Below are 13,195 nucleotides of genomic sequence, written 5' to 3'. Positions count from 1 at the left end.
AAGAGACGAGGTCAAGGAATATTTATCATTAAGGTCCGACCGATATAGTATTTGATAGAATAACATTCTGATAACCTACTAAAGGAAAAAAAACAACAACAAAAAAACAACGTAGTTGACGTCAACTGACGTCAATGGCGCTTCTCGGTTGTGTACCCTTTGACATCCTTTCACATTAAAGAAAAATATAAAGAATTTATGAAAAAAAAAAAGTCTCTTAACAATATGATCTACAGGCAGAAAACGACAGATTTTCAATTTTGTCTTTCATCATTGATTTAACTCATTAAATGCCGGGGACGTATTTTCACATTTTTTAAGATTCCAGACAATAAATCCCAAATACTGAAGTAATAAATCGATACTTTAGTACATTAAGGACATTCATTTCCAGATACTTAAGTATTAAATTGATACTTAAGTATCAGGGATTGAATGTCTGGTTCCTTAAAAAAAAACGTCAAAAAACATCCCTGGCATTGAATGTGTTAACCACCCCCCCAAAAAAAAAAAAAAAAAAATCCGGCAAAAATCTACCGATTTTTTTGGGAGGAGATTTTTAATGGCATCACTGTCATATGTTGTAATGCGTTGTTTATGGAAAAAAAAACCTGCAAAATCGGCTATTTTTGCCAAAACGAACTAATATCGGTCAGATAAATTACTTGTCCTATTAACTGGTTGGGCCCTGCTTTTCATAATCAACAAAAGGCACTTTCGGGTGGCAGAAAGTGATCGTTTACCACAGACGTGAACTAAAAAGTTCGCACTTTGAAATTACTGCAAAATAAACAATATATTGAGGTTTATTACTTTATCCCATTTGCATGCAGACAAAAAAAAATCATCAAAAAAAATTTCTCGCAGGTATTTATAAAGTATTTAGCAAATTCTAATGGTTCAATCCATTTGTAGGCAAGAGCCCTAGCCATTTTAACGTTAAAAAAAAAAAAAATCTGTGCATCATTAATCGGAGCAACCAAAAAGTCAAATAATGGAACTCGGATATTTCCGCCATTTTTGGATCAACTCATCTATTTGAATGTAAGCGGGTTACCTAGCAAAACGTTTTCTCAACTCAGGTCACATTTTTAAACGATGGTGGTAGTGGGGGAGAAAAAAAAAAGCATTCAAGTCAATTACTAATCGTTTTTCCTTAATCAAGTGACGCAATCGACATTTTTGCCACCCGCAAGCAAGTGTGACGTGAGATCTCGAAAGGGAAGAGTGCAATAATACAGCGGTATTCCTGAGTGTAAGCAAAACATACAAAAAAATAATAAAAGGAAAAAAAAATAGCGACATTCTTGTTGAGAAAACTTGTTTCAACCTGAGGTAGTTCCAAAAGAAGCTTGGAAGCATTTTGATTGGCCTGTGGGCTAACCAGCCTGCCCGCCTCTTGAAAAACAACCCACCTCCACCGGGCCTTGTTAATCGGAAGGCTCCTGAGGCGGCGGCGGCATCGGCGGCGGGGTGGAGGCGTGTCCCGCCTTCTCCTCCTCGTTGTCCTTGCAGGCGGGCGCTTTTCCCTGAGAAGCCGGCGAGGATTGCTGTGCTTTGATTGGGCAGCTGGCCACCATGTGATCGATGCTTTGGCAGAAGTGGCACTTTTTAGGCTGAGGCGGCAACTTGCACTCTTTGGCGTGGTGGTCCAGACCGCCGCAGTTGTAGCACCTGCGAAAGCATCCGCATTTTCCATTACTAGTAATGCACATCTTTTGAGGTCTAATGTTTACTTTTTTTTAACACCTTGGTGAAGAGATATATATATTTTATATACACACACACAAAAAGATATGCTGAAAATATTACTTTGTTTTTTTCTTAAAAGAGATTAGACATTCAATCCCTGGTACTTACTATTAATTTTCAAATGTTTAAATGTTTGGCAAAAGGAAGGTCTAAAAATGGTACTAAATGAATTAAACAGTGATGTATTCAGTTAAGGACCTAAAGTAATTGATTACTTTGGGTCCTTCTGATAACTACTTATGTTTGATTGATTTCTTTAGGCAGTCAAGTACTGCAGGTAGAGTACTTCGTATTTCCGCGTTAAACTAATCAAATATTTTAGTACCTAAAATAAATGATTACTTTTAGTAACTAATCAATTTAGTACTTGATTACCTAAAGTAATCAATTATTTAAGTCATTTGTTGCCGAAATTATTTTTCTTTTATACTTGATAACCTAAGGTTAACCAATTACCTTTGTCATACTTCCATAAAGTAATCGATTACTTTAGGGCAAACACTTGAAACAAGGAGATCAAAATCAAGACGATTATATGTTTTAAAAAAAAAAATGGGATTGAATGAGTTAATGTTGGTAAACTACCGCTGATATGATAAATACTCATGAGCGGTCAAAATAAATAGTGCGAGTATTATGTGCTAATACGTGGTTAATACAAAACAAAACGTCATATGAAGTACATATGAATTGGATTGAAAAACGTCTCGCATTTTAATGACTTCATGGAGGCGTGGCCATATTTGTATTTATGCCATTGTGTGCCACAAGAGGGAGACATTTCATCTCGAACGTAACGTCTCACAAATGGTATTACGGGTCATGGATGGCACCAACTTGAGCATGCCTCCACAAGTTGCGCATGACGTTAAATTGAGCAGTTTCTTTGGCAACAAGCACTGTCAGACTATATTTTTCCACTTGTTTGATTTACTGCCAAAATGGGATGTTGTCTTAACGAAATCACAAAAAAGACTATCGGAACCGTTTGTTTGGAACAATCATTTTGATCTCATTTTCAATTGACATCTGCGCAACGTATTTGAACGGAAAAAGGGAGCTTGTATTATTTAGCTGTGCGACCTCACTGGCGAACCGCCTCACTGGCATTCAACTCCCGGTCCAAACGCCAACAGTTTTAAAGCAAAAGCGGCACGTAAATCAAATGTATAGGCGCACGCGTGTGTGGTTGTAGGACAGATGGGTGGTGGGCGTGGGGCGGCCATCCCCTTTGCCGCCATTAAAGTCCTAACAAACGAGCCGGTTTTGCTTTGCAACGGCGCCCGTTGGGGATGGCGCGCGGGCGTCGCGGCCCCGCCCTCGAATCGACATCCGTCGTCAGGAACGCCGAGGGGAAGTGGTCCTTTGTCCGGGAGGGCGGCAGTAATGACCTCTGAACCCTGACCCCTACCCACCGCCGCCACAGCGCTCGCATTTACTCATACATCGTTCCCATGGCAACACTGACCTTTCACCCGCTTGCCTTGCCTCTTGCATCTGTTATCAATTAAACGGACAGCGCTTTCTTTACTCACCCGTGGAAATGTGGACATTATTAACGAAATTGAAATCAGCGAAGGCTTGGTCTAAGACCCCAAACACAGCTTGAAATTCTTCTTTTTTTGGTCAGGCAAAAAAATATAAGCCCTAAACAAATTTGCATAATAAAATACGGCCGGAGGGGTTTACGATATGTTTTTGTGTGTATGTTGTGGGTCGTGCGTGTGTGTTGGGGGGATTATTGAACCGCAAAAGGCCTCGCAGGGCTCTTTGAAGCCGTAATGATCTCCGCTCTCACACCGACTACTAGATGGCTCTAATCGCAAATGACAGCGAGGTGAAGGTGATACACCTCTAACCCCCGGTGCCTTAATGATATTCAAAAAAAGGGAAGCCCTCTCACAAACGGAAAACACAAAACATGACCCACATATTCTTTAATTGATTCTTATGGATTGCGTCTTTAAACGACAAGGTGTTTGGAAAAGAACCAACTTATCAACCAGCAAGTTTCGATATAGAATTCATCTATAAACTAGGGATGCCTAAATCTTCTACTTTTATTTGATTCATACCTCGATAAGTGAGATACAATGCGATACAAAAAAAAAAAAAGATTTGTGGGCAGATCAATTTTGGAGTAGAACGCAGTTCCACTCAGTTAAATTTTGATTTTATAACATACATCTTTATATAAAGTGTGTGTGTGTGTGTATATATATATATACATATTTTATGTATACATATACACATATATATATATATATATATATATATATATATATATATATATATATATACACCACTCCTTATTTTAATGAAAGGTTTTCCAAATCTAATTGCAGGTTCGCATCAATAAATACAATCTAATATCTGTTGTCTTTTATGATAGTAGACTGTCTCTCTTTGCGTAGAACCAAAACAAAACATTTGCGTTTACTTCGGAAAGCAATTATCAAATGTTTTGCCAATTTTTAACTGTGGCGGATGATATACTTCCAATTAGTTTTCTGCGTCGTTAATTTGAAATAATGTCTTGTTGATTAAGTGACAATATAATTGAATGATAAAATAATCATTAGTTGTTCTAATATACTTATATACATATATACATAAATGTATTACATGTACAGTATATGGCTATACTGTGTACTATATATATATATATATATATATATATATATACATACACATAAATGTATTACATGTATATGGCTATACTGTGTACTATATATATATATATATATATATATATATATATATATATATATATATATATATTATATATATATGTGTGTGTGTGTGTGCGCAAATGTTTATACATATACATTAGGGGTGTGACAAAATGGTTTGAACCCCCTTTCTATTTTAGATGAATTCAACCAGTGCGAGTGCATCAAATTAAACCAAATAAAATCATTATGCTTTGAAATTAATTGAGACATCTATCAGACTATCATTTAACAAAGATACGTTCCATTCATATGGCGCATTTTCGGTCCTGACGAGTTCATTCAAACACGCGTGAAATTTTTGGGCTAAAGCTTTAGGTGTTGTTCTTGAGGGCCCGCGGGTGTGACTCCACTGAGGCGGGGGGCGAATCGCAAGATTTAAACAGTTATTGATCCAGGTCACACGTCAAAGCGCTGCCGATGTGACCCTTGCTAAGTTGGGGGGAGTGGGCAAGGGGGGTTGCGGCCAAATGGGGAAGCTGAAATACAAACAGCTTGGACTGCTTAGAGCGTTGCTTCAAAAAGACGATTGGGAAAAGAAACGCACTCAATCGTAGGATACTTTGTACTACTTAAAGACTCCGTGGATATTTCTTACACACCTCATACAGTATAACGTGTTTTATTGTAATATTTAACAATAGAGTTTTATGGAATCCCAATTCAAGTTCACTGCCAAAATAAACAAAGATTTACATTTTGCCCATTTAAAACCACAACATAACTTCACTTTAAAGTCCAAAAGTTGAATGCTAACACTAAAATGAGAAAACACCAGCGACATGCTAACGAATAGCATAGGTGTTATGGTGTTACAACTCTCAAAGTAACCAATGTTTGAACACAAACGGTGGAGCAACACACGTAGACAAACAGTTTAAAAAAAAATTCAGGCTTATGCTATGCGCTCATCCAGGCATGGACTTGTTTTTATTTCATTGCCCCCCTAATCATTGCATTTCTACGTGCAAATATTCTTTATCCTCTTTGTAAAAGCAGATTATGATTACTGCAATGTTAGTTTTGACCGCATATGTCGGTGCAGCGTGTTTTTTTCCCCGGCAGGTTTGCTTACCGGTCGCCTTTGGAGCGTCTTTTCTGCACTTTCTTGCCTTTGGGTCTGCGCTCGCTGCCCACGCAGTGGATCCCGCCGGGGCCCGTGACCCGTTGCGACTCCAGCCCCTTGGAGGACTTCTTGAAGGTAAATTCCACGGCTTCGCCTTCCTTCAGGCTGCGGAAGCCGTCCATGTGTAATTTGCTCTGGGACGATGAAAAAAAAAAGATCAAATACGTCATTACCGTACTTGTAGGCGTTTCAGGCCTTATTTAAAGGGATACTTTACTTATTTTAGTCATTTTCAGTTATTGTTTATAGGACGTACCTATACTTTCGGTCGCCATTTTTGGGGGAAAAAAAAGTGTGTCTTATATTTGGTATATTACGGTAAGTATTTTCTGAAGAGTGTGTATATCCCAGCCCCCCAGCATAAATTCAGTGGTATTGCCCAATGCCCCCCCCCCAATGGTCAACCTGATGTGGGTAACCTTCAACCCATCCCCCCCACCTTTCTCATTGGATGGAGGAACAGCATTCCACACTGCAGCCCCCCACTCCGCTAACACTGACCACAGCTAAAATCTCAACTGCAGGATGCAAGGGGGTAGAAAGGCGAGGGATGGGGGAGGGGTGGGAAGGCAAGTGGATTGGGGGGGGGGGGGGGGGGGCTGATCGGGATGACATTCCTTGGATGGTTGTTGGGCGCAAAGACGAACAAGATTAAAAGTTTAAGGGTGGGGGTGGGAAGTGTTGGCCTGACTGATGTCTTCCTTTGATAACCCCCCCCCCCCCCCCCCCCCCGAAAAAAAAAAAAAAAAAAAAGAAGCCCACCCTGCGGAAGCCTGCCACATCTTGATTTGCGATTTGATTTTGGGGTTTGTGTGACGACACGTGCCGGGAAAGGAGGGGGGGTGACTTGCTGAATTAATCAAATGACAATGGAAAAAAAAAATGTGTGTGGGGGGGTGGGCTTTTATGTGCTGTCAGTAAATAATAAGATAACTGAGTTAAATTCAAGTCAAATGACCCTTGAGAGCTTCCATAGGAAATGGGAAGAGGATTTAGGAGAAGTGGCCAAACAAATTGAGACTTACAGAGACCTCAATTGGGATCGACTAAAACAAAATAATGCAACCTTTCAGAATGGAACCATGAACCAGAATGAGATACTTGAATGCCTTTTCAAAATGGACGCCACAGTAAGACAGAAAGAGAGAAATTATCCTTTTAAAAGGACACAAATGTGGTGTGGAGTTTGTTCCTGTTTTAGAAAAACAACTTCATTCATGTGACAGTACTCAGTCATGTATTCTTTATCCTCTGCCAGGAGCTTAGCTCGCTAAATTGTAGATTTTTGTATCTGTATAATTGTATAATGTTAAAAAATTGACAGGTTCTCAGTTAAAATGTATATATATATATATATATATATATATATATATATATATATATATATATATATATATATACATACATATATATATATATACCACTGCAAAGCATTTTGCAACTGAAAATAGACATATTTAAAATAAAATAGCCTTATTTGGAACTAAGTAGTGGTATCTCTTAGCATATTTCATTCAGCAACCCCAGAAGATAAAGTACAGTAGATCGGCATGACATCATCTCTTTTATTTCTAGGTCGACTGCCAGAAAATTGTGAGAAAACACGAGCGTTACTATTCCACAATTTATCAATAGGTTGCTTTATGTTCCAATTAATTTGTTGGTACTTTGAAAAGATGGCCTGCAGGGCATTAATATAACATTAAATTAGAATTGCGGATATCCGCAGGAACCCTGTTAAAATCTTATGTACCCCTGAAGTGACTTGATGTACCCCAAGGGGTACTCATACCCCCATTTGAGAACCACTGATTCACAGTACACCTGTGCGTTTTGTACTGCCTCCTGGTGGCCAAATCTCGAAACTATGTAATTTGATTGAATTATATTATTGCACTATTGCATTTTTTTTTCCAGCGGTTTTCAAATGGGGGTACGTGTACCCCTAGGGATTCATGAAGGCAGTTCAGGGGGTACTTGAGATTTTAACTGGGCTTCTATGGTACATTTTTTTTTCTAATTAAGAGGAATTGGAACACGAGGAAACATCTCGTTGAATTGTGTTATAGTGACTCGTTTGCAAAATGTTTTAAGCGTTTATGTATTCTCATTGTAAATTTTACGCCAGAAACACAGAAAAGTGAATAAGTTACCATAAATGTCACTCGACTTATTGTGTCTAAACATATATTTCACTGGGTGTACGTCATTGAAAAAGGTAGAGAACGAATGTTTAAGAGTGGTGTTTTTGTAATCATAATAATTAAAAATAATACAAAAAACTTAACATGTTCTGTTATTGTGAGGCAGCGAGGGCATTTTTGAAATAATCATGCAGATATCGAACAAAATAAAACGGGCCTCTTGGCAGGGCAGTAGACTAGCATTTACTAGCTAGTGTTAGCATGAAGCTAATCAGACATTACTGAAGCAAATCTATATGTAATTCTCTTGTTTTTCATTCTAGGTGGACCCTAATCTTCAGTTCGGCGTCACATCAAAAGGCACAACCAAATATTGTAAAGTTTATCGTTTGGAAAATTACTGGGAATTTGCTAATATGTTAGCTTTGTGGTGACCACTTCAGGAGTCGTCGATGCTACGGTTATTTCAACCGCTCGTTGCCCCAGCTCCTATTAGGACCCGATGGTGACCCACTTCCTCTCCGACGTGTAACGCCGCCTCCCCTCCCCCCCCTTAAAGCTCATCAACAACCTGCAGCTATTTCAACCAGGTGAAGAAGCTTGAAGTTATTTTGTCTTTAAGGAATTGACTCAATATGGCGGCTTTTGTTTTTTGGATTTTTTTCCTGTAAAACTGCGCCCGAGTTTTCACCAGGAACCGCCGAGGAAGACATCAGAGGACGGAGCGGGCAATAGGAGGACTGTCCACGAGACAAAGAGGGGCTCGGTCACGGGCCGAGGGGTGCTCCATTCACATGTATGGCCCCATTGTCCACCTGCACAAAAGGCCCAGAGGATCCTGGGAGTTGATTTTCTTTGACACGCGGCCACTAATTTTACAGCCTGGGCCTCCTCTTCTCTCCCTCTCCCTTTTTTTTTTTTTTTTATGTTGTCATAACCTTTCAGAATCCATCATTGACACGCGCCCCCAGCTCGCTCGTTCCCCCCTCCCAACACAGCGTGAAAGGAAGCGGACTCGGGGGGGTCCCCTGGATTCAGTGAAGCCCGTTTCCATGACGGTTGCTGGCCGCAAGCTTCAACTTGAGTCGCACTTCATAATGAACCTGACGCCTCAAGTCAACGTCCCCACATCAGGACGCTTTTAGTTCGTTAATTAATCCGATTAATTTGCCTTTTCGAGCTCACTCATGCAACAGGATTATTGTTTGATATCATAACATAAGCCGCCCCACAATAATTCGACACTATTTTCCCGATCTTACTTATTTTATTTGCGTTGCACTTTTACTTGACTTTATTTTGCGCCATCTTGTTCAAAACACCCATTTTTCCCCATATTGGTATTAAGTTCATCTCGTTCACTGCCAATGACGGCAATAGACGTCAAAGATCAATTCTTAATATCCTGGCAGTGAATGAGTTAAGCGTTCCACCTGTGACTATCACATACCATCAACAAATGCATGAATTGCAGTAAAAAAGCGTCAATCTGCAACTTTGTGGAAAAAGATTGACCTCGTTCACTGCCAAATACGGCAATAGACGTCAAAGATCTATTTTTGATATCCTGGCAGTGAATGAGTTAAGCATTCTAGCTGTCACTATGACATATCATATAAAAATGCAAAACTTGTTGAAATAGGGGAGCTAGGTTTTTAGGAAAATTGAACTGAAGAGGATATTAAATGTAAAATACTTTTCTTGAAATTAATACTATTTTTCTGAAAACATGTACATCATTTAAAAATGGTTTTGAAAGGATTCTGCATGAATGATACTTTTTTAAAAAATATTCTAAAATCTCAAGAACCACCCGGAATACCTTCATGGGCCCACGTTCCAGAATCAATGTATTAGATTAAAAGATTTTGAATTAAATTAAAGGTTTGCTATTCGTTGAAGGGCCAAAATGAAATCAAACAAATATTGTGTGCTCATTTACTATATTCTATAAGTGTTTGTGGCTTTTTAAATTAGTTTTTTTTTTCCAGATTACATGCCAGGCTATCAGCATAATAGATTTTTAAAATTGAATTTGCGTGAACTAAAATTTTTCTCAAATTTACGGGTTGTTGAGTAGTTGTTTGAATTAAATGAGGCTCTTTGAAGTCCATGTTGATAATTGTGTAAAAAATACATAGGCATTTATTGCATTTTATGAAGACCTATCGTCACAAATAGGTTTTTTTTCACATCAATATCATATTTATTTGTCTTGCATTTTTTCAGTCTTACTCTCATCTGTTATGTTTTATATGTAAAATTGTATTTAAGTTTAATTAAATTAAATAAAATAATTATATGACAGTCTTTGAGTTCCCATCCAGGAAGCATTTTTGTTCACTTTGATCTGCTTTAGCTTCCCTGAGACCCGTTTGATTCATTTGTCCACTGTTGTGGACACTTGTTTTCGGTATTTATCTTTTGAGTCATTCGAGCTACCCTACAAAGTCCTGGGGTCCTCACCGGAGGACATCCTGGATATTCAAATAATGTCTTGAGCCTTTGGATGGGGAGAAAGCAAATCTGTTGTCTTCCTGAGACAAATTGGACACAACAGTGGACAGAAATGAACTGGCTGGATCTCAGCAAATTTCATGAATATTTTTTTCTCTATTATTCATTTCCTATGCTGATGCGTTTTAAAATAAAAACAGGACTTTAAGACAACTTTTTAATATTAAAAGCACACAAACATGCATGGATAAAGCGCGTGAGTGTGTATGTGTGTGTGGGAGGGTATGGGGGGGGGGCATTGTAGAATCCTTTGAATGACTTTACGACAGGAACCTTGAGGTGAATTAGGCAGCGAGCGGGGCTCTCCTCTCATTCACATGCTAAGTCTTTATCTTATCAAGCTGCACCGGAGGCCCTGGGGGGAGGGGACTACACCTAACCATCTCCACCTTTCTTTCTTCCTTCCTTTTTTTTTTTTTTTAAATACCTGTGCCTGACAAAAAATTAAAATTAAAAAAAGAGAAATGTGTCTCGGTGTATGTCACCATTTTGTATAAGTTAGACAAGTGTGAAATGGTTCCGAAATATAAAAGGAGGAGGAATTGTGAATGCTGTTTGTAAAATGTCTTTATTGGGGACAATTTCTGGTATGAATGTTGACATTTGAGGGACAGGAATTGTTCCCAAGATGTCCTGGATGAGGGGGATACTTTTGAAGGTGAATAAAATACATCAAGTAGGAAAGGAGGTGCTAAGTATGTCAACGCATTTATTTCAGTGGGAGTTTCACTGGGAAAATGTAGGAAATGGGGGGTAGGATTTTGTAATTTAGGAAGTAGGAACGCTTCCCAAGATGTTCCCAAAAAAGGGGAATAAATTAAATTCGGGATTGTTTGAAACCAGACAACAAATATGGAGAGGCGGTGTTGGAAAGAATGGTAAATATTTTTTAATTTGAGAATTCCATAGACTTTCTAAAGATAGTTTTTTTTTTTTTTGCAGGGGTGGGTCCTCATTCAGTTAAATGTTTCATATTTGTTTGTCTTTTAAGCAATGTGGAATTCTGGGAAAACTGCGATTTTTGAGACTGGAAAAGCAAAAGTTTGAATTCATTAAGTGTATATATGTATATATATGGGCCCATAAAATTATTTTTGTCTTTGTTGTTAGTGTTTTATTTTCTTTTAAGATTTGGTGATATAAATCAAAGAAGACCATTTTTCTTTATGAATAAATGAAAGCAAAAAACCTCTGCAAGGACATTCATTCAGTTTCTGTTCTCTATTGAAAAAGATAAGACAGTATTTACATTTTTTTTTTCATCGGAGAAAAAGTGTGTCTATCTTGAGATGCTTATTGAGAATGAAAAGAAAAAAAAAAGACTTTAGAGTGTAGATAATATAATTTAACTTACATTTGCCTTTTCAACCGATTAAAGGCAATTTGCACAATAAATAAAAATATCAGAACAGTCTAGATGAAATAAAATGCATGGACAAATGCCTCTTTAAAATGCTTCCATTTTCCCCTTTGACATATTAGCTTCTGATTGGGATTTTACAATTATTAAGAACAAGATGACAAAATCAAAAAACGGAGACAGTCCCATTAAGCTATTTATGTTTGTGAGAGTAATGCTAATCCATAACAGCTGAATGCAGGCAAGAAATGTGTCCTAACACACGAGAAAAGTCCACTTGTCTTCATTCAATCCCTTACGAAAAAAAACCCAGCGCAAATGTAGATTTTTTATTTTTTTTGAACTTCTCTTCCAGCACACATTGCTATATCATCATTTACTTGAAGCTCTCCGCATGCTTCCACGTGTTCCCAACTGGGGGTGGAAACAACACCCACTGAGCTGAAACCAACCCCCCGCCCGACTACCAACACCCCAAAAGACACACAAACCCACCATTTGCTGCTGAAGCGAAAAAATTAAAATCGTATTTAGATTTCATTCCATTTCCAAAGAAAGCATTTTTTTTAAAAGAAATGAGTGAGATTTGCTTTTTTTTTTTTTACCTGATGCACGAAGACGTCCACCGGTTCGTCCAGCTGCACGCCGTCCCGGCTGGTCATGGACAGGAAGCCGAAACCCATGCGCACGTTGAACCACTTGCACAAGCCAAGGCCCTGCAGGGTTTGCGAGTCCTCCTCGGCCGGACTGGGGCCCTCTTCCTCGTCCGCCTTGCAACCCCCTAAAAAATGACAAAAAAAATAAAATAAAATGAGATTTCAAAAAAATCGCTAAAATGTCGCGCAATGTGCGATTTTTGCGCAAAATAAGCGCTAATTGATCAATTATCCAGCGCAAAGGAGGGGATACCGAACCTGGGAATTCCTGGTTGGAAACGGAGCCCATGTCGTGAAAAGATGAGAGCAGCCACGCTCGCACACGCACCGAACCACGCAGGACGTCGCCACTATCTCGCGCTCAAAAAAAAAAAAAAAAAAGTGAAGCCGGGGGAGCGGGAGAAAGCTGAAGGGGAGGGGGTAAACAAAAAAAGGAGGGGGCAAGGGGTGGTCTAACAATGAGGGGGTTGGGGTGCTCATCACTCGACCCCCCCCCCCCCTTAAAAAAGACAATGCAAAGAAGGCCCGCCCATGCACGTATTTACTCGAACGCACCTTCTGGCATGTTTGTTTGCGTGCGTGAGACTTACACACGCACGCGCTTCATTAGAATCACGTGGGTGCGGGTATTTGTTATTTGTGTTTGCTGATATTTTTTAAATTTTAATCAACAACATGATCAGTATAGACAGGTGGTTGTTGTTTTTTAATTGCTTCTTTTCTATCTATCATTTAGCCTAATGTGATAATGTTGTGTTTATTAGCAGTGAAAATTGGCGTTAGAGATTTTTATTGTTTCAAATATATTTCATGGTGTTTAAAAAACTTTAATGTGTACTTCTAGTCATCCTTTTTAATTAAAAAAAATCTCATTCCAATTGTTATATGAATAGGGGCTGTTTTGGGGG

The 13,195-nt window shown here is 38.7% G+C and overlaps 1 protein-coding gene across 1 annotated transcript; it reads right to left on the bottom strand.

Moving 5' to 3' along the window:
* Positions 1-563: 563 nt before the first annotated feature.
* Positions 564-12,736, bottom strand: lin28aa (lin-28 homolog Aa). Its single transcript, XM_088410999.1, has 4 exons — positions 12,546-12,736; positions 12,237-12,412; positions 5,560-5,744; positions 564-1,674 (listed from the first exon to the last, which is right to left on the bottom strand). Exons 1-4 carry the CDS (start codon positions 12,574-12,576, stop codon positions 1,431-1,433), a joined length of 636 nt encoding a protein of 211 aa, XP_088267125.1. The 5' UTR covers positions 12,577-12,736; the 3' UTR covers positions 564-1,430.
* Between the last annotated feature and the right edge of the window lie 459 nt (positions 12,737-13,195).

Source organism: Hippichthys cyanospilos, chromosome 3 (assembly GCF_059441005.1).
Source record: "Hippichthys cyanospilos isolate Australia breed blue-spotted pipefish chromosome 3, RoL_Hcya_1.0, whole genome shotgun sequence".
Taxonomy (NCBI): Eukaryota; Metazoa; Chordata; class Actinopteri; order Syngnathiformes; family Syngnathidae; genus Hippichthys; species Hippichthys cyanospilos.
Note: the sequence above shows the minus strand (reverse complement) of the source record. Positions and strands in the feature narration are given on the sequence as shown.